The following is a 22811-nucleotide window of genomic DNA, read 5'->3' as shown; positions in this document are numbered from 1 at the left end:
TTTTAAAATACCTTCAAACTGACAGTTTCTTCATAGGGGACAATCCATGTAGACACGATTTTGTTTGTTTTGAGACAGGGTCTCACTCCTGTTGCGCAGGCTAACGTGCAGTGGCACAGTGTGGGCTCACTGCAACCTTGACCTCTCCGGCTCAAGCCATCCTCCCATCTCACCCTCCTGAGTAGCTGGGAGTACAGGCATGCCAACACACGAGGCAATTGTTTTGTATTTTTTGTAAAGACAGGATTTTGATATGTTGTCCAGGCTGGTCTTGAACTCCTAGGTTCAAGGGATCCACCTGCCTCGGCCTCCCAAAGTGCTAGGATTACAGGTGTGGGCCACTGTGCCCAGCCATGATTGCTCTGTGAGACAAGATACCCAGCTACTGGGAGCTTTAGGAAACACAAGAATATGATGCTATTCATGGATGCTGATATGGTTTGGATGTGTGTCCCCACCAAAATCTCATTTCAAATAGTAATTTCCAGTGTTGGTGGTGGGACCTGGTGGGAGCTGATTAGATCATGGGGTCGGATTTCCCCTTTGCTGTTAGTGAGCTACTGCAAGATCTGGTTGTTTAAAAGTGTGCAGCTCCTCCCCCACTCTCTTTCTCCAGTTGAAGCCATGCAAAGCATACCTGCCTCTCCTTCGCCTTCCACCATAACTGTAAGTTTTCTGCGGCCTCCCCAGCCATGCTTTCTGTTCAGCTGTCCAATTAAACCTTTCTTAATACATGACTCAATCTCAGGTACTTCGTTATAGCAGTGGAAGAATGGACTAATACAGATGCCAAACATGGATAAATAGAAATTATTTGTAACCAAAAACAGGTTCAAAGAGGCAGTGGTGTAGAAATATAAATGTAAAGTTGTTTCTGCCTCAATTATAGTGTCATATTAGAGATAAATGCAAAGACCCACAAATGAACAATAGAAAAAATAAATTAAAATAGAATATTTATCAAATATAAAATTCTAGAACTTTGACATTATCCAAGAACTTCTGAGACAACACTTTTGAGTTACTTGCTTCTAATTTATAGAATCTACACTTTTCATCGTAAGTCCTCCAGTTGATTTGGCAAGGTGGGGAGGATCTACAAACAATTTCAAATTTACATGTCTAACAATTCTGCTGTATATCTTAAGGAAATACCATTTCATGAGATTCAGCTTTAGCTAATTACTATTTATTTAATAGTAATTAATCAGCAATTTATTTAATAGTAATTTTGTAGTAAAATTGGAAGAACTTTTTAATAAAGTTTAATCTGCTTATTTAAAATAAGAAGGGTGATTTTAGTTAGCAATTTTTTATTAGGCCTCCCTTCCAAAAACTATTAATGATGCCATTGCCCTTCCCCTACACAAAAAGAACTGCAGGAAGTATGTGAGTCTTCCCACTAATAAAATGCAGGGTAACAAAACTACTGTCTGTCTTGGATGTGAAACTATATAAAACATTTCCATTTGGATAGCCTGTAAATTGCATGATGTCTCAAAGCCAGGAACGCATTTATTCCAGTCAAGCATAAGTATCCCCCCAACTTTTCCCTCTGAAACTATAAAAAAATACAGACTTATTTTATGTGTAGTCTTTAATGAAGCACAAATATAAAATACCCACATTAGTATTCAAGTGCCAGAAATAGCATCAGTACTCTGACGGTCTTTTAGTATGTAATACTGGCAAAAGGAGAGAGAGGTAGAACTCATTATTTCCTGGAGCTGCTCATTCTGAATTCCTAAGTGGATCAAAGGGAATCTCAGACACATCATCTCTAACAAAGAACATTCCTGCTAAGTTCCACTGGAAGAAGAAAACTTGTGTTATTTGAAATTAACAATCATTGCGAAGCCAGCATTTCTGGCAAAAGTTTTTAAATTAAAAATAGAAGCAGTAGATTATTTAGCATTATCTATCAAAGGTAACGTATTTTCTCATTGAAGAGGCTGGAAAACCATACCAGTTTCTCATTTAGAGAACCACAGTGAATTAATTTCATGTTAAGAACACATTTTCTCTAATCACCCTTTTCACTTTATCCAATACTATTACCATGCTGATTGTTCTCTAGAAACATATCAGTTAGATACGTAGCCCTTCCTGCCTGTATTTTTTCTTCACTCAACCATAGATTTCACCTTTCAAATCAAATACATGTCCTTCAAATTAGTCAATTTGCCATTTTATATGGTTTAGAAAGTTTAAAAATATTTAAAAACCTTCTTGAAAATGCAACTAATACTTACAATAGAATCAACTGTTATAAGTGATATTTCACATGTAGGAAGTGGCTACTCTTTAGCTAGAAAATAGGGAATCCTAAAGACCAAATACTTAAAAGTAAAACAACAAAATATTAAAAATCCAAAAAAGCTTCCAGCCATAAAACTATCACATCAGAAATAAAAATGAAATATCCCTGACATTTAGCCAGGTGCGGTGGCTCACACCTGTAATCCCAGCACTTTGGGAGGTCAAGGCGGGCAGACCATGAGATCAGAAGATGGAGACCATCCTGGCTAACATGGTGAAACCCCATCTCTACTAAAAATAAATACAAAAATATTAGCCAGGTGTGGTGGCACGTGCCTGTAGTTCAAGCTACACCGAAGCCTGAGGCAGGAGAATTGCTTGAACCGGGAGATGGAGGTTGCAGTGAGCTGAGATCACACCACTGCACTCCAGCCTGGGTGACAGAGCATGACTCTGTGTCAAAAAAGAAAAAGAAATATTCCTAACACTTTGTTGCAGTGAGAGACTAAGTTTTGAATAGGCTTCTTGTTTGATATATCAAACTTTGTACCACACCTTATAGCAATTAGTAATTACTCAAGATTTTGTTTATTAAAACATGAATCATTTTAGCCTCTTGAAAATTTTAAGTAGCTTATTTGCCAAGCTATTTAAATATAAAATTAATCATCCCTTAAATATTAATTGCCACTGATTTTATATCTGTAAGCAATAACAGAATGAATATAAACCACCAAAATAACTATACTTTGGTTCTACTGAAAACATTTTAAAAAATGAACAAAATTAAAGATTTAACCATTTTTTTTGAATTCTATCCCTTCTGAGTTGAATCATTTTCTCTCTACACCTATTCATCCGTTCAATTCAACAAGCATTTATTGAGTGCCTATTGTATGCTAAGCACCATTTCACTTGATTTTGATAAAGCAAAACAGCAACAATTCCTTGTCTTATGAGGAATACCTTCTAGGAAGAGAGATCCAGTAGACAATGGTATGTAATAAGTGAGTACACTGTATAGAATGGCAGACGTTGGTGAATATGACGAAAATGCAGAGCAGGAAAGGCAGAACCAAGGGTGCTTGGGGAAAAGGAGTGTCAATCTTAAATAGAATGGCCAATGTGGGTCCCACTGACAAATGGTATTTGATGAAAAGACTTGACAATGTTGGGAGGTGAGCCAGGTAGGTACCTGGGAAAAGAGCACTGCTGACAGAGGGAACAGTCAGTGCAAAGACAAGAGGACAGGAGTGTGGCTGGTGTGCTGGAGGAACTGCAAGGGGGCTAGTGAGGCTGGAGCAGAGTGAGCAGGGGAAAGAGAAGAGGAAGAGGCTAGAGGAATGGGGGCTGGATCATTTAAAACCTTTTATGCTGCTTTACAGACATTCGCTTTTACTCTGAGGAAAAAGGGAAGCCATCAAAAACTTCTAAGCAGAGAAATGATATGATATGACTCATGTTTCAAAGGATCATTCTAGCGTTCTTTGTTGAGAGCAGACTTTACAAAAATCAAAGGTGAAAGTTAGGAGGTCTGTGGAATTATCTAGTGTGAGCTCACGGTGGCACAGGAAAAAATGATGAAACAAGTGAGAAGTGTTCGGATTCTGGAGACATTTTCAGATCAGCATTGTGGGACCACTTGATAGAGAAATGTAAGACAGGAAAGAGATAAGTTGGGGTAGGACCTTCGTCATGCATTTTTCCCATTTCACCCAGTTAAATTTAGTAAGTTCCAATTTTGTGCACCATTGCATGTAAAGCATATTCTGTATATCCCTTTTACAGTATCTACCCTGTGGTGATTATTAGTAGATGCTTATATACCCTCTTGAACCTATAAATTTCTCCTTGAGGGAAAATGCTACAACTTTCCTTTTATATACCTTTATTCTCAATACCTAGTCCTGACACATCATGGACAATCAAAACATGTCTATGAACAAACAAATCAATGAGTACTCGTGGAATGGAATCATTAGTGCTATGCATCTTTTCATAATAGTCCCCAACTTGCAAATCAGAGACACTATTCAGCAAAGTCATTTTTTCTGTACTCAGACTGTACTGACTTTTGTTGAACTTGCATAATTTGCATACTGCACTTCATGAAGCTTCAAAATAGGAAAGCAATTCTTATCCTGCTCTGCTTATGTATGACCTTGCTGCCTTGTCCGTGCATTCAAAAACATGTACTGAACATGAAACAGGTCATTAAACCAAAGTTATGTTTAAGTTAAATCTGTTCATCAGGTTCCCAAAGTGTGGTATAAGTGACACAAATGAGAGCTAAGATGAATTTATATGTGTGTGTATGTGTGCACACATACACATACATAAATACATTTGTACACACACACACTATATATATTTGTACTATATATTTATAGTATATATTTACATATATATAGTACATAATATATAGTATATATTTATATATATTATATACACAGTATATATTTATATTTATATATAGTATAAATATATTTATATATATAGCTATATATTTATATATAGTATATATACTTATATACTATATATAGTATATATATAAATATATAAACTATATTTATAAATATATATAGTATATATATGTATATATATACTATATATACATATATATACTATATATACATATATATATTTATATATACTATATATATAGTGTACGCATACACACACATACATATATATATATAACTAGGTATCATAAAAAATGCTCTCACTAAAAGAAATAGCTTCTCAAGAATAGGCAACAGAGCTGGGCGCAGTGGCTCATGCCTGTAGTCCCAGCAATTTGGGAGGCCAAGGCAGGCGGATTGCTTAAGGTTAGGAGTTTGAGACCAGCCCAGCCAACATGGTGAAACCTCATCTCTACTAAAACATAAAAATTAGCTGGGCATAGTGGCAGGCACCTGTAGTCCTAGCTACTATACAGGCCAAGAAAGGAGAATTGCTTGAACCCAGGAGGCAGAGGTTGCAGTGAGCCAAGATCATGCCACTGCACTCCAGCCTGGGTGACAGAGCAAGACTCCATCTCAAAACAAAAAAAAATATGCAAAAGGAAATCAAAAGGGCCACTGACATATTACAAACTTTGACATTTGTGAGAAATTCCATGGAAAAAAACATATTTATACTCACAGTCTCCAATTTTGAAAATGGATTTCTTCATACAGTAAGATTTCCCAATAAAATTTATTTTCTACCTAACTTTAGGGCAATATTTCATACAAAGCATTTTTCTCAGAAGATACTCAAATGCGGGCTGATGCTGAGAGCTTACGAAAATTGCAAAACCAGAGTGGTTATGAACAAACAGCTGCAGGACATGAGAAGCATTTTTGTTGTTTTTGCTTTGTTTTTAAACTTTTTAGGATGGGGGATACATGTGAAGGTTTGTTACACAGGTAAACATGTGGCATGGGGGTTTGTTGTACAGAATATTTCATCATCAAGGTATTAAGCCCAGTACCCAATAATTATCTTTCTGCTCCTCTCCCTTCTCCCACCCTCTCCCTTCAAGTAGGTCCCAGTGTCTGTGGTTTCCTTCTTTGTGTTCATAAGTTCTTATCATTTAGCTCCCACTTACAAGTGAGAACATATGGTATATGAATTTCTGTTCCCGTGTTTTATTTGGTTTTGTTTAGAGACCAAGTCTTGCTCTTTTGCCCAGGCTGGAGTGCAGTGGCACATCTTGGCTCACTGCAACCACCGCCTCCTGGGTTCAAGCAATTCTCCTGTCTTGGCCTGCGAAGTAGCTGGGATTACAGGTGCCTGCCACCACGCCCAACTAATTTTTGTATTTTAGTAGAGATGGGGTTTTACCATGTTGGCCAGGCTGGTCTCAAAGTTCTGACCTCAAGTTTGCTGAAGATATTGCTAAGGATAATATCCTTCAGCTCCATCCATGTTCCCACAAAAGGCATGATCTCATTCTTTTTTTACAGCTGTGTGGTATTCTATGGTGTACACATACCACATTTTCTTTATCCACTCTTTCATCAATGGGCAGTTAGGTTGATTTCGTGTCTTTGCTATTGTGAATAGTGTTGCAATGAACATTCACTTGCATGTGTTTTTATAATAGAATGATTTCTATTCCTCCAAGTATATACCCAGTAATGGGATTGCTGGGTCAAATGGTAGTTCTACTTTTAGCTCTTTGAGGAATTGCCACACTGCTTTTCACAATGATTGAACAAATTTACAATCCAACTAACAGTGTATGAGTGTTCCCTTTTCTCCACGACTTCACTAGCATCTGTTGTTTTTTGACGTTTTAATATTAGCCATTCTGACTGGTATGCGATAGTATCTCATTGTGCTTTTGATTTGCGTTTCTCTAATGATTGGTAATATTTAACTTTTTTTCATATGCTTGTGTTGTTTAATTAAAGGTGAAAACCCAGACACTTTAGGAATCCAAAGTAACTTGATACACTGGATGGGAGCTAGAATTTATCATTGTAGTAAAACCTCCTTCATTATGAAGGTGACTATTTTGGGGAGCATATCTGTTTATTTATTTGCTTGTTTACTCCAGACATGTAAGTCAAGTACTTGTCCATCACTCTTGGGAACAACTTTACATGAGGAAGCTATTCAAATGCACGTGCTTCAGACTAAGACAGCCAGTGTCACAATTAATCATTTCAAACAGCAGTCCCCAAACTTTTTGGCACCAGGGACCTGTTCTATGGAAGACAATTTTTCCCCAGACGGAACTGGGAAAATGGGTTTCAGGATGAAACTCTTCCACCTCAGATCAGCAGGCATTGGATTCGCACATGGAGTGTTCAGCCTAAGTCTCCGACATGCGCAGTTCACAATAGGGTTTCCGCTCCTATGAGAATCTAATGCTGCCACTGATCTGACTAAGGCAGCGCTCAAGCAGTAATGCTCACTCGCCCACCATTCACCTCCTCCTGTGCAGCCCAGTTCCTGACAGGCCATGGACCAGTACTGGTCTTCAGCCCAGGGGTTGGGGATCCCTGATTTAAAAGGCTATCTCCATTTGGGGGAGACTATGTTTGCACATTCATTATCATTGTGTCAACCGGTCTTCTGCTACTGTGGCCTCTCTACCACAGGGAAGGGAACTTGTCTGGAATGGTAAGCAAAACCCTATAAGGGTTGAGAAGTGAAATGGCCAAGAGGAGATTTCTTTAAGAAGATAGCCAAGAGATTCTAGAAGCAGCACTCTGATTATCCAGCATGTTGTTTTTATTTTCTGCTATACAATTCCCTAAAATTATCTGCAGGCCTTCTATAAAGTTATGATCAGTTTCAGCTTTATATTAACTGTGCTACAGGCAATAAAGTGAGGGATCAATATTCATTATTAGAATCTCATGGCCCCAGAGAGAGCTTCCGCAGCAGGAGAAGCAGTTAGGATGTGCCCACATGAACAAAGAAGAGGAGAACCTGGAGTGACAGTCTTAGAGGGACACGTGACAAGTCTAAAAGATAGGGATTTGTGTAACATGCAAGTGCAACACACTGGTCTGTCTTTGAGTTGAGATGCAATAATTATCCCATAGTCTGTATATAGTCAAAATAGAATTTTGAAAAGTTTTACTTAAGTAATGAATAAAGAAAATATAACACAGATGTGTGGCCAAATATAATTTGCCTAAAGACTGTAATCTAATGAATAGATTTTATAGTACTAGTAAATATGATTTTCAAATATATCTCCTTAGAATATTACCTTGAATCATGTGAGACTGTGATTTTTAAGGTTAAAAAATAGCTGAATGTCAATAATTTCACATAGTTCAGCTTAATGAATTTCAAAAATAAGAGTATTCTACTTTTTCCTATCTAAATGTTTTGATATTATGCATTGACTTTATGAAAACACATTCAGTTCAATATTTCTTCTTATGGAAAGTTTACATGTAAAACAGATTCAGCATCACTGGATGCAGTCTTAAATGAGTATATAGAATCAGAAACAGAGATAACAGTAAGGCTGAGAGCAGAATCTTCCTTTTTACAGGATCTGGTCTCTGCAATTTACAGCCCATGAAGAGTTTTCTTAAAACGCAGGTTGCTCTATTTTACTTCAACTCCTACCTTGAGGCTTCCATTTTACTAAAACTACTAGTGAATCTTAAATAAGATAATGTATATAATACACCTAAGCCTGTCAGAGATTTGGAGGCTAATATAAAACTTACCAAATATGAATATGGCACATAAAGTTTAAATCTCCCAAATTATTATTTTAACTCTTTCTTTGAACAATACTATTATTAAAATACTAATATTATCATCATAATTCTGTCCTTAAATTAGGGAAACAATGATTATGGTGTGTTATAGAATTAATCAGGATAGCAGAGGTTATAAAATAGAGTAGCCCCTTCATGTTAGCGGCTAAAGGCAACAAAGGATAATTTCTTGTTCTGGCTAAAAATCTACAACAAGTCATCAGGGGCCTCTGCTCATTGTAGTTACTCAGGGACCCAGGCTGTCCTGGCATCCATGAGCTCCTATGGTAATTGTGCTAGAGGGCAAGGGGGATCTTGAGGTACTCACAGGTGCAATTAAATCTTCTTCCTGGCCAGGCACGGTGGCTCACTCCTGTAATCCTAGCACTTTGGGAGGCTGAGTGGGGCGGATTACGAGGTCAGGAGTTCGAGACCAGCCTGGGCAATATGGTGAAACCCCATCTCTACTAAAAATACAAAAGTTATCCAGGCGTGGTGGCATGTGCCTATAATCCCAGCTACTCAGGAGGCTAAGGCAGAAGAATCACCTGAACCCGGAAGGCGGAGGTTGCAGTGAGCAGAAATCATACCACTGCACTCCAGCCTGGGTGACAGAGTGAGACTCCATCTCAAAAAAAAAAAAAAAAAAAAAAATCTACCCATTCACTCACATGAATTCTGCCCACAACTTCTTGGCCAAATCTATTTATATGGTTCACCAAACACAAAAAAGAAGAGGAAGTACAATCTTAATATGTATCTGGAAAAAGAGTCAAATGAAAATACTTCATGATCAATGCTAATGACTAGCACTTTTACTGGAGAAAGAATAGACGTTCTATCTTGTTTTGAAATAAGAGATTTGATGTGTGTGCCCATGCGCTCATGGGCACACGTGTGCATGTACACACAAGCACATGTGTTGTTTATTAGAAGCCGTTCTTTTGGTTCAAATCAAGTTTGAGGCAGGAAGAGCTAAATTCTCTTATTACAATTAGGGTGTCATCCACTGAACATTAAACAAATCATCATCCTTTGTTGCAAAAGATGATTAAATAATCCCTTATTCGACTATTCAAAGTGTCCCCTACTCTCAGTCCCAACCAATCACAAGCTAATATTCATTCAATAAAGCCATCTATAAAGAGGAACTAAAGCCAAGTTCATTTTGATACATGTTTGAAAGCACATTTTCTTGTGTTCTCAGCAAACATAGCTTGATTTTTTTGTAAAATGTGATTTTTTTAAATCTCTGAATAAAGGCAAGTGCAATAGGTTGGTTTGCAAAAGAAAGTCCAAAAACAATTTTGAAAACCAAGTTTATGGTGGCCACTTTCCTAATGCAAATTCTCAAAACAGATAAGAGTCTCAAAATAGTCAAAAAAGAAAAATAATATATCTTGATGCACTACATCCTCATAATGTGCTCTCTAGCTAAAGAAAATGAAATTACTTATAATGAGCTTTGAGGCAGAAACTATTAACTTATTTTCCTATTATTTACAAAAGAATAGAAACAAATTATTCTTTTCATTACCAGATGACATTTTGTGAAATACATGAAGCAACAAAAAAAGTTACCATTTATACTGAGAATTCAACCTAAAATTTAAAAAAACGAAGAAAACAAAAGTAATCTTCCTGTACATTTTTATTTTTTTAAGAAAATAATTGAGCTACTGCCTCTTGGTTTAACAAAAGGAAGAATCCAGACAGGTTCTACCTCAGTTGAGACAGCAAGAAACCAGAAAATTTGGGGATCTAATTCAAGAAAAAAGATGAGTAATCTGGGTAGATTTTAGGAACATTTAATGTGGAAACTAGTTTTTAAACAAGTCCATAAAATAGCCAACATATTTGAAATTTCCATATTCATTTTCTACTAGGCTGTTTTGGACTCTGGTTTTGTGATTCAATTCTAGCTATATACATACCCTCAATGTTTTTTGTTTGTTTGTTTATCTTTTCTTTTGTGTTTACTTATGATTTCAACCAGATAAAATGTTTAAACCTATAAGCACTCATAATATTTTATGCTTTACATAAAAAATACATGACATTTTACATATATATAGTATTAGAACTTTATGAGATTATTTAATTTGAGATAATTTGATGTTAATTTATTCAGAAACCCATGTGGAAAGAAACAAGAATTCACTAAGCATTCAGCCACATCACACACTCCTCATCACATCTTCACAGCAAACTCATAAAGGAGGTACCATTACCTTCATTTTACCAAAAAAGAAATAGGGACTCAAAGAGATTAGACATTTTGGTGACATTTGCAGAGCTAGTAAATAGTTGAGATAGAATTAAATCTCAGTTTTGTTGGCCTCAAAACCCTCTCACTTTTCAGAAATCATACAAATCATTTCTTTTCACTTGAAAGAATGTAAAAATTTTAGGTTTCAAGATTTCACTGATCTATACCATAAATAATTAGTAACCAAATTAAATACACAAAGCCCTTCTCTGTAGTTACAGAATAACAGATGGGTAAGCCTTGGGCACATGTTTCTGATGAGTCAGTATTACCCACATAAGGCAAAAAGAAGAAGGAGGAGAAAGGAGAGAGAAAGAGGAAAGAGAAGGAGGGAGGTGAAGAATGAGGGGAGGACGAGAAGTGAGATGAGAAGACAGAACAGAAATAAGCAATACCAACAACACATAAGAAACATTGTGAGCACTTGGGAAGCAGCGTAGCTAAAATGTTAAAAGGCTGGGCCATGGAGTCAAGCTATCTGCGTTCATTATTGATTCTTCCACTTTACCAGCTGTACAACCTTTCCCAAGTCACCTCTGTGTGCTTCTGCTTCCTTATTAGCCATTATTACTTGACAGCTATGAATTTTATAGCATTATCTCATTTAGTATTAAAAGAGAAATAACTTAAACTGTATTCTAGAAGAGAAGTGTTTCCATTTCTGAACGCCCTCAAATCGTATTTCATTTTTACTATACATTTTGACTTGTTAAGACCGTCCTAAAGTTAGACCCACAAAGGTTCATAGCATGCAACATAATACTGAGGCTATATATGGAGATATAATGTGGGGGCTTGGTCCTGCAGAAATGACTACTCATACAAATCACTTAGAAATTAGACATGCCTGGGCTTCTGACAGTTACTGTTGCCTTCAAGCATAATTTAATTCTTGCCTTGTTTTATTCTCCTTTCCAATAGGCTATTTACTAAATAGACAATAACTTGCTGAACTGAGTCTGTGACTGGAGAAAGAAAGAACTTTCTCCTTTGCATGATTAGGCAGAGCCAACATTGACCAGCAGATGAACCTCAAAATCTAATTGCACTGATCTTTTCCCCATCACATCATGAAGGACAGCCCTCTCCCCGCGGGAAAGAGAACATGAGACATTTATCTGTGCCTTAGTTTGAATAGCTCATTGTGACACTTCCTGCTTCTATTTTATTTTATTCTTATCCTTTGGCCAAAAAGTTTTATGTATAAGACATAAACCTGAGAAGTTTTACAGTCACTGAATTATATGTCCATAGTTCAATTTCAAGTAGTCATTTATAACTAATATCTCAGTAAGAGAATAATGACAAGAAACACCACCAGAAAAATTGTACCAAAGAGCATTGCCTCCCTGCCCTACTATTAGACATCAAAGCAACAATTACAAAGTCTGATACGTAGTCTGAAGATCAAAGAAAAGAAGGAAGGGAGTGATGCAGGATTGGAAGAAGAAAAAGAAAAGAAGAAAGTAAAGTAGGCTATGTTAAGAACTGATCTCCAATCAAAGACTCAGTACCTTCTTAGTCAAAGCTCCTTTTTCCAGCATTAGAGGAAGAAAAGTAAAAACAAACATTATAAAGATCAGTAAGCAAATACACCACCTATGCAATCCTCCCAATACAGAGATCAGCCTCAAACTACCACAGAAGAAGAGTTACTCCCAGCACCCAATGCAGCCCTCATCACATAATAAGAACTTAACAACACTTTTTGAATGAATTAATAACTTAGGAACTTGCCATTAAATAATTCTAATTCCTAACTGGTCTCCATGCCACGGCTCAATTCCCCAGGGCACTATTCACATGGGTTTCTATTAGTTGTGCTCTAAGGGCTCCCATTTCCATAACAACGCTGTGACTGGTACCCTTTGAAATTGTGTTTTATGTGGCTGGAACTATCTTAAGATATAGCTCATGTATTGCATCCATGCCAGGGAACAAGATTTACATTGTTTTTACAAGAGTGGTGCATGGGGAGCACAACCTAATAGGGAATTCCAGTTACTTAATTCATCTGTTTTATGTTATTATGTTAGCCTTTCCTTGGATCCTTTTTCTTCACCATTGTCTTTAGCCAATATGATCCTTCACTGTAAACCATCTTCCTCTCTTCAAAACCGGGATGCCTTTGCCTTTCCAAGGGACGCAACCACAAATCAATGTATTTAACTACATTATTTGCTAAATAGTCCAGTCTCTACATCCTACTCCTTAAATGAAGGTGTTACTGCAGGTTCTGTTTTTAACTCGACTGTTTACCTACTTTATGACTCTTCATTAGGTGAGTTCATCCATACTCACATCTCTCAGGTAGTGATGACCCCAAACTATCTTCTCAGCTTTAATTTCTCCTACATTCCAGGCATGCAGATGCAATTTTCTAGAATCGAATTAACTGCCTGGATGTCTGTCATGTCTGTAATCACAACCTGTCCTAAATAAAACTATCTCGTTCCTCCAATTTACTCAAAATCTCTCATTTTCGTGTTCTGTAATCCTACCCAAAGTTAGAACTAGGGATGTCATTCTCCTTTCCTCTTTATTGTGCATGGTTAATAGGTTACCAAACTCTATTCCTTTTATCCCCCAAATATTTTTGAAACCTGAACTTTCATTTCTACCCCACTGCTACCCTAGATCCTTCATTTCAAAGTATTTGGATACCTGCAATAACTCTCCCAATTGATTTTCCTGAATTCAGCTTTGTTTACATCTAAGTCATCTGTCTCACCATTGCCAACATCATTCGTTCCACTTACTTAAAATCCTTCAATGGCTCCCTAAAGTTTTCTGAATAAAGCCTAAGCTATTTTCAAATGGCATATAAAATCTTTCAAATTGAAAGCACTTCTCCCACAAGAAATAGTGACAAAGTGATCTACTGCACAGTTTCCAGGGCCCAGGCTGCAACTGTTTTTTAATTGCTCATCTCTGGCCAAGATAAAGAACCACCAAGTCTCAGCTCTTTTCCTAAAGAGTCATTGCCACCCAGAGTGAAATTTAGAGGAGACAAAATGCTGCCACCAGATAATTCACAAAACAAAACAACTATGTTCCTTCGTATTTCTGGGCCCCTTCACAAAATTGAGGTGAAATACAAGTTCAGGGACAGGCTTTCAAGGCTTCTTGGCACTAGCATTGTCCATTCAAAGTGTGTATTTTTCATATGATACAAGGCCAGTTTACTAAAGTGAGAGCCTCTATTTGCATAAACATCTCCAGAGACTAAGAAATTATATAGGCAGAGAAGCACTGCTTGGCTATCAATTCACTGTGGCCAGCTATAGTGCCACCTGCTCTGACAACACTTGCATGCTTTGGTTATCTCATATGTGCACAGGAACACCCAAACACTGGTGCATGGGCATCAATACAAGGAGTATGTAGAAATTACAGGCCCTTTCAAGCTCAAGAAATGTAAACAGTAGGAACCTGAGGTATGCCTGGGCATAGTAATGACACCCTACTCCCTGCTTTCTTCCTAAGCAAGCATAGATTTTACCTTCTGAGTTTCGTGGTCATATCTTACTTCTATTATTCCTCCCTCATGTAGCAGTATTATTGTATTATCCAGAATATCTAAATAAGCTTTATTTTGTAAGTGGAAGCATTATTTCCTCAGAAGATGGTACATAGTTTCATAGAAAAGATTAGTTTTCTATGAAAACATGTGCCTACCCGCCACTGGAGCTTAAAAAAAAGACAAAGAAAAGCTTTTACAGACATGCATATGTTTCAGTGGAAAACTGGAAAATTATCAAGCTCACTATTGTTTTCCTTGATGCAGATCAACTATAATTACATGTGGCACTTTTGACTATATAGTGTGTTTCAACAAATCATTTCCTCTTCAAATATTTCAGATGGATTAGCTATATCATGTTGTATTTCAACGTTTATGGAAAACAAAACATAATTTCATTAAAATTATTCTTCATTGCAAACTTTTTTTTTTTTTTTGAGACAGAGTCTTTTTCTGCTACCCAGGCTGGAGTGCAGTATCATGATCTCAACTCACTGGAACCTCCTCCTCCCTGGGTCTAAGCGATTCTCCTGCCTCAGCCTCCATAGTAGCTGGGATTATAGGTACCTGCCATCAGGTCCAGCTAATTTTTGTGTTTTTAGTAGAGACAGGATTTCACCATGTTGGTGAAGCTGGTTGGTATCAAACTCCTAACCTTAGTTAATCCACCCACCTTGGCCTCCCAAAGTGCTAGGATTACAGGCGTGAGCCACAGTGCCTTGGCTGGAAACAGAATATCTTTTAACATAAAAAGCAGAAATGGAATAAGGGCACATATGACTAGATCTGTATTTCCATACTTAAACCAATATGGTTTATGCAGATTTGTTTTTGAAAAAATAATATAAGACTGGGGTTATTAGCCAAAATCTTTTCATTCAGGGAAAGCATGTGTCAAAGTATGCTTATTTGAAGCTATATTTAATTTTGTGTTTTTTATACTTTGTAGTAGTTAAATTTTTAGTGAAGAGGATTCCCAGTTATCAAAAATGTTTAGTGTTTTTATTCATCAAAACTGAAAACTAGAAATAACCTTGTTTCTTAACACTTTGAGGGTTTTTAAAACTAACAGTGCCTGAGATGACTTGCGCATGGAAAGTAATGAACACCTATTGAGCAGTCACCTGGCGTCATCTACATAGAGATGATAGCTTCGTCTACATAAAGATGACAACTAAAATATATTTAGTGGGTTTTTATTAATTTATACCCTTTAGCAAGTTATTTCAAAATTAAAATTAATAATCATTTTTCCATTGCTTTAGAAATTTTAGTAGTGTTTTGTTTATAAAAATTTTGGCAATTATAATATTTTGACAAATTATAAGGGGTCTTTCTCTCTTTCTTCACATTCTCTGTTGAATTTGTGACCTCATTTTGCAGTTCCCTACATTGTATTATAAATTAGAAAATATATACATTTGCTCCCATTGAAAGCTCCATTTCAACTGGCTCAACTGTCCAGAGCAGCTGCATCTTTGCAGGGTTCACTTAAAGCTTTGGTCATAGCCTTAACTCAAGTGAGCTTCCAACAGATGCAATCACCAGAAAGTACATGCTACCCAGAATACTAGGTAGATACCAAAAGATGTGTGGTAAGAAAAAAACAAAACAAAACCCTGCAACGTTTAACTAGCATGAAAACACAATGATACATCTCATACTCTCAGTTGACAGTCATGAAGATCACTGATAAGTAGGCACACAACCTTGGTTTTTTTTCCAGACTAGAGTCTGGCTCTGTTAACCCAGGCTGGAGTGCAGTGGCACCATCTCCGCTCATTGTAACCTTTACCTCCCAGGTTCAATGGATTCCCCTGCCTCAACCTCCTGAGTAGCTGGGACTACAGGCACCCACCCCCACGCCCAGCTGATTTTTACATTTTTAGTGGAGATGAGGTTTCACTATGTTGGCCAAGCTGATCTTGTTCTCCTAGGCTGAAGTGATCTGCCTGCCTCAGCTTCCCAAAGTGTGGGATTACAGGTGTAAGCAACCACATCCAGCCTTCTTTTTCATTTTGAATGAATCAGTTATGTAGAAATTTAATTTTATTTGAAAAGATGGTGTTATGGCCTAATTTGTGTCTCCTCAAAAGCCATATGTTGAAGCTCTAAGCCCCAGTATGACTGTATTTGGAGACAGGGATTTTAATAAGGTAATTAAGGTTAAATGAGGTCATAAAAGTGGGGTCCTAATCTGATAGGACTGGTATCCTTATAAGAAGAGAAAAATACACCAGAAAGCGCATGTTCACATACTCTCGCTCTCTTTGTCCATGCATGCACATAGAGAAAAGGCCACGTGAGGACACAGTGGGAAGGCACCACCTGCAGGCCTAGGCGAGAGGTCTCACCAGAAACCAACTCTACTAGCACCTTCTTGGACTTCTAGCTTCCAGAACTATAAGGAAAAAAAAAAGTCCGTGGTTAACCCATTCCGTTGTATTTTGATGTAACAGCCAGAGCAGACTCATTACTCTGGAAAAGTATGCTGATTCTTTGACTCAGCTAGTCCTATCACAAAAAGCACTGTTTTTTAATAATACAGGGTTTTTAAATTTAAGCAGATATTCTATACCAATTTCATCAATTCATAAAGATATAAAATTTCTCTTTGTACTCTATGTGCTTTAGTGGGTTTCAAACTTTTGAACTGTGAACCACAAAAATATTAGTGTGTATGTGTATATAACATATTATTTATAATATTATATGTGGGTATTTGTGTATCACAAAACAATACTTTTCCTAACTACCTGACTGTATGAAATAGGTTCTGTTCAAGTCTATTTTATTTAAAAAATAAATGCTTGCGTGCATGTGTTTTTAAATCCATTTGAAAGCCAGATGATGACTGGATGTTTGAGTAGTTCTCTTTTTAGCTATGTTATTCAAAACATTCCCTAGCTAAACTTTCCATTTTTTCCTTTAGCATCTCAATATACACATGAAGTACACATGAAGAATGACCATCCATCATATTTCTCACGGTCTCTCCTGCCCCCGGCTCACCACACACACCACACTCACACATGTACCCCACATACAATGAGCCTAAGGTTGAGGCAAATCCACTGAGGTCCTAATCAAAGCAAGACTTTTCATACAATTTAAATTGGAGTGTCGAGCATATTGTCTTACTGACTTGTTTATAATACAAAGATTTTTGTTTGATGCTGCAACTAAGATAGATATAGACTAATGCTTACAGACTGAATAAGTAAATTCCCAGCTAGGAACTATGATATTTTTGAAGTATGGATAATTTACATTCTTGCTAGTTCACATAGGCACCTTGGGTATGATTAAAAAATTATATGGTGTGGCCAGGCACAGTGGCTCATGCCTATAGTTCTGGCACTTTGGGAGGTAGAGGCGGGCAGATCATTTGAAGGTCAGGAGTTTGAGACCAGCCTGGCCAACATGATGAAACCATGTCTCTACTAAAAATACAAAAAAAAAAAAAAAAAAAAAAAAAACACATTAGCTGGGTATGGTGGTGCAATCCTGTAGCTCCAGCTACTCAGGAGGCTGAAGTGGAAGAATCACTTGAACCTGGAAGGCAGAGGTTGCAGTGAGCTTAGATCATGCCATTGCGTTACAGCCTGGGCAACAAAACGAGACTTCGTCTCAAAAAAAAAAAAAAAAAAAAAAAAAAAAAAACTATATGACCTTATAACTTTCAAAGAAAATGAAGAAAACATTTGTAAGGGAAGTTAATTTCATCATTTTCTACCTTATTCTATTTCTTTGGTGTATATGCTCAAATAATTCATGCTTGTAGCAGTCAAAGAGTTTGACACTGATGTCTTTGGTCTAAGAATAGATAGTTAAAGGAAGGCAATAGGTACTATAGGTACAAGTTTTACAGATTTGTTGTTCTCTGAAACAATTAGTAAAGTTGACTAAGACCCAGAAGCAAGAAATACACATTTCATAGTAAAACATTGCTGTGTCACGTTCAAACTAATAGTGATCCTGGATATGTAAATTTAAAATCAAAATTGAATTTCCAAACTATAGAATTGCAAAATCAATATTTAAATTTCAAATTTTCCAAAATTTCATGGGTCAAAATTCTAAGTCACTTCTACATGTATAGTTGTACAAGATAAGTAAATGGACACCTTTTTAAATTGTTAAAATCTATATATAGGGAAAATGGCCATAATGCATACAGCTTTGTAATATATCTATACATGTGTATGTACAAATTTATATAGAAGTAAGAAAAATAAAATAATTTCAAGGTAAAAAACTTGCACATTATTTAAAACATTCACTATTTCATGCTACTGATATCTTGATACAAATATTTTCTACTCTATTTTTCTTTACAGAATAAAATTCATTTTGCGCCCTTGAGAACAAAAGAAAGAAAACAAAAGAAAAATAAATAATGAAGAAAATGATTTTAGTCACATCCTTTTTCATTTAATTAGAAATTACCCTCAGTTCTGAGACAGCAATTGGCACAGAAACATTTTCTAAGTGAATAAATTAAACTCATATATTTGCCCACAGCCTCATACAGCAAACTCATGCCAAATAGAAAATACTAACATTTTAAAATGTTTAAATATTTGAAATGCAAACAGAAAAATAAGTTAAAATAACCTTTACTGAATTAACTAAATAGAAGTGTTTTTGCACACTCTTCATTCTCACCTCTTCTTTTGTCTTTTTAGATATCACTCGGAGCCAATCTCCAATCATGCTCAGGACAGCAGCAAAGTAAGCAAGTCCTACAAGGATCCAGAACCACACGACAGGCTTATAGAAGTCCAGATATTCAATATCGGATCCACCTGGAGACAGAAACAAAGTAGAACAAAATAACTTCATATTCCCAAAAGTAAACGGTCTAGGTATTGCTAAAATTACTAACTGAATTTTGGTTTGCAAAACATAGAAATCTAGTATTCTTATCAATGGATCCATATTATTTTCTTCATTTTGAATTTCTCATTTTCACTCATGTAGTTCTTACCTATTTTTCAGGAACAAGTTAAGTTTTTCTTAATGAGACCTTTCATTGCTTCTTCAGATCATCATGATTTTTCCTTGCTCCATGTTTCATTGACATTTATATAATCTGTCTCAGTCTAAATTATTCTATGTGTACTAAGTTTCTTTTTCCATCTCTATTTTAACAAATAGAAGGTAGGGATTACATTTCTGTTGGTGTGCATTTAACTTAGTATATTTACCTCATTGCCAATAAATACATGCTACCTAATCAACTTAATGCCAAACTGAACAACAAGTGAATGACTCTAGTGATGGTTTTTATTTTAAAGTCATCAGTACAATGAATCACTAACAAACGCCAGAGACAATGACTTGGTGATTCGCATGAGAACAAACAGAAATTTACAGGTAATACTGCCATTCATTATTCTCTGACTTTTCAGATAAATTCCCATGACTGCCATAAAATAAAACCCTAGCTCTCAAGGAAAAAATTGACAAGGCTCTTTTTCTTTAATCCTTGAAGTACTTCTCAAAATTGGAACTTCATCCACTTGGAACACTAACTATATCTATGAGAATCCAGGTTCATTTCGACGCACTGTTTGTTCAGTGCCCCATTAATATGGGGGCACTTATTAAGTTCCAACAGTTAAACTACTTTTATTTTCACAAATAAGAAATCAAATACCCCTCTTGAAAAAATCATAATTTAGCCCAAAAAAATCCTCATATAGACAGCATCAATGGGATATATTGCATGATGGCAAGGAGAATAAAAAAGTACTATGAGCGGGCATAAAAGAAGTGATTTTTACTTCTGGAAGAAGGAAAGCAAGACGGGAAAAAGTGAGTCTTAAGTAATGGGAATCAAAACATGGAATAGTCCAGTGTGGAAAACATATAGTATACTCAAATAACTTTTAGTCATGGATAAATCTCCATGTGTATCGGGTCACAAAGCAGATAGGTAGAAAAGATAAAAGTCTCTAGGGGGATAAGTCCTATATATTTGTGTTTGACTATCTGCACAGAAAAATCTAGTGGCAGAGAAGAGCAAATTGACAGGGAAGCCCATGAGAAGCTCTTGTTCTAAATTAGCTAAGAAATTACTGTGTCTGAGTTAGGGCAGAAATGGAATGAAGAGTCATTTTAGAGGCCGGATCAGCAAGGACTGATGGCCATTTAGTTGGTGTGATAAGTGAGAGGAAGAGCTCTCTGATGACCAAAGACCGACATTTGGGAGATGATACTGTAAGTGAATAGGGGAAGAAATAGAGACTTTAAAAAAAAAAAAGTAATTGAAACTGAAAACTGATAAGTTTGAAGTGCTTGACATAATAATCAACAAGATTCTTAAATGCAGATCCAACACTTAATAGAACAGGGCAGAAGATAAGGATTTTAGGACAAACAGCACAGAGACCGGAGGTGCTGAAACAAAGCATGGACTTGCTCAATTCACAAAAATTCAACCAGTAAATTCCAAGTATATTAAAGATCAAGTGTAAAATACTGAGTTAATGTTATTGTAGAGAAATCAAATTTTGCTAATAAGTTGCAGGTATATATTAAAAATCAAGCCGAAATTGCACGTGGACAGTAAAATCAAGTATAAATACTGAGCATAATATTATTGTAGAGAAAATTAAATTTTAAGTTGCTCATAATGACAATTTCAAATAATTAAAGAGTCAGAGTAAAGAGACAGCATTTTTTTGTAAGGTAAATAATTTGAATAGGCACCAGTTCAGCTTTCTTTTGGGACAAAAATAATTTTAAGGACACATTTTACAAAGTGAATAATATTGCTTTCAAAATATTATAAAAATTTTACTTTGTGTGACCAAAAAATCATTTCTGGGGAGAATTATAGAGGCTAAATGCACCTCGTGATGGTTAAGAGTTGGCCCATAGAGGATGCAGCTCTAAAAATTCACAGAACCGACTTAAGAAATATGTGTGTAAACCTGTTACATGATAGGCTCACCAGTGAATTTCATTTTTTCAAATGTTTCCATTTCAATGAAACCAAAATGACATTTTTTCCCAAGTACTTTCTCTTTCAAAACCAGAAAACCTTCATCCAAATATTTGTGACTCATTTAACACATAAGTTCACCAAGATGTTGACTTTAGAAGAGTTAGTTCATGCTCAGATTACTTTTTATAAGTCTTCTTTCTTATAAACAGGATGTCACAGTTTGAAAAGAGTAAATTAGCTTAATCACTAAAAGGTCTATATTTGGGTAAAATGTTCAACCCACAAGTTTCAGTGGAGTCTAAGCCCAGGGGAAAAAATGTTTTTCCTTTTTAAATTGCCACTCTTGAGATGAAATACTGGCAGTCAGATGATCTAGGAAAAACGAATACTATATGTAAGAAATATTGTCAAACAACTCACAAATCCTACTCACTTGCTGATATCTAAGATTCATAAATTAATTTTCACATTAATCAATTCACTGCATCTAAGAATCTTATCCAAATTAACATATCTGTGATGTAAGGATAACTTGCTGGGAAATATTGTTTGTTTTATTTTTAAATCAGAAATAAATTAAGAAATACTTTTTTAAAAAACTTCTGGACATTTATAAGCATTAATTTCAGTCTAGCTATGTTCAGGAAACCTACCCATTTGTCTCTGGCTTACTAAGAGCCTAGAGTAATTTCTATTATTGACTTCTTATATAGTCCCTGCCCCTATCTCCCACACTCTGTTTTTTCTCTTTCCACAGACTTCTGAGATGCAGCCTACGAGATGCTGTCACCTACTCTCCCCTCCTAGGTTCCACACCAACCTGGCAGAAATATTCACTCCACTTTTTTTCTTTATTGCCACTAAAAACATGCACATAAATCCTTTCCATTTCAAGAGCTTGCTGGCTAATCATAATAGGACACTATACAGATGGTGATAAAAATAGCAAAGAGGTGTGGAGGTACAAAGGTTTTGGGAATCTTATAAACTTTTCCAAGTAGTTAAAATAAGTCTAATCATCCTGACATTCTTATATGATATGTGACAGCTTCTTTTAGATGGTGTGCTCTCTCTCTGGATCTCTTCTCCTTAATGCTTGTGTGAAAAACTCAATCAGAGCCTGATCCAATCTAGTAGATTAAACTACAAAAAATATAGCTCAGGAAAGTTCAGGCTGGTATTATTGCTAGGAAACCATTATCTCCGCAAAGCAGGTTTCCCAAACATTTGTTGGAAACAGTCCCTCTACCTAGCATTATGAAAGCCCTGTCCTAGCTGGCTCCAAAGAATCATTGATTAGGTGACAGAACAACTCATGATGCCACGGCAGGCACTTCCTAGAAGACTTTTTTTTTTTTTTTTTTTGAGATGCAGTCTCACTCTGTCATCCAAGTTACAGTGTGGTGGTGAAATTTCAGTTCACTGCAACTTCCACCTCCCGGATTCAAGTGATTCTCCTGCCTCAGCCTCCTAAGAAGCTGGGAATACAGGCATCCACCACCACACCTGGCTAATTTTTGTCTTTTTAGTAGACACAGGGTTTCACCATGTTGGCCAGGGTGGTCTTGAACTCCTGACCTCAAGTGA

General features: G+C 36.3%; 1 protein-coding gene and 1 long non-coding RNA gene across 7 annotated transcripts in view; one reads left to right on the top strand and one right to left on the bottom strand.

Moving 5' to 3' along the window:
• Positions 1-20233, top strand: part of LOC116558934 — a 51580-nt gene extending 31347 nt beyond the window's left edge. For both annotated transcript variants that reach the window (XR_004272237.1, XR_004272238.1), the window contains exon 2: positions 18958-20233. This is a non-coding gene — a long non-coding RNA (uncharacterized LOC116558934). The remainder of the gene's footprint in view (positions 1-18957) is intronic.
• Positions 1-22811, bottom strand: part of KCNK2 (potassium two pore domain channel subfamily K member 2) — a 214120-nt gene that overhangs the window by 21496 nt on the left and 169813 nt on the right. For all 5 annotated transcript variants that reach the window (XM_032289229.1, XM_032289231.1, XM_032289228.1 and 2 more), the window contains exon 6: positions 18938-19077. In XM_032289229.1, the coding sequence (XP_032145120.1) occupies positions 18938-19077 (140 nt within the window). The remainder of the gene's footprint in view (positions 1-18937; positions 19078-22811) is intronic.

The sequence above is a fragment of the Sapajus apella genome, unplaced genomic scaffold (genome assembly GCF_009761245.1).
Source record: "Sapajus apella isolate SASKATOON/1434 unplaced genomic scaffold, GSC_monkey_1.0 scaffold22, whole genome shotgun sequence".
Taxonomy (NCBI): Eukaryota; Metazoa; Chordata; class Mammalia; order Primates; family Cebidae; genus Sapajus; species Sapajus apella.
Note: the sequence above shows the minus strand (reverse complement) of the source record. Positions and strands in the feature narration are given on the sequence as shown.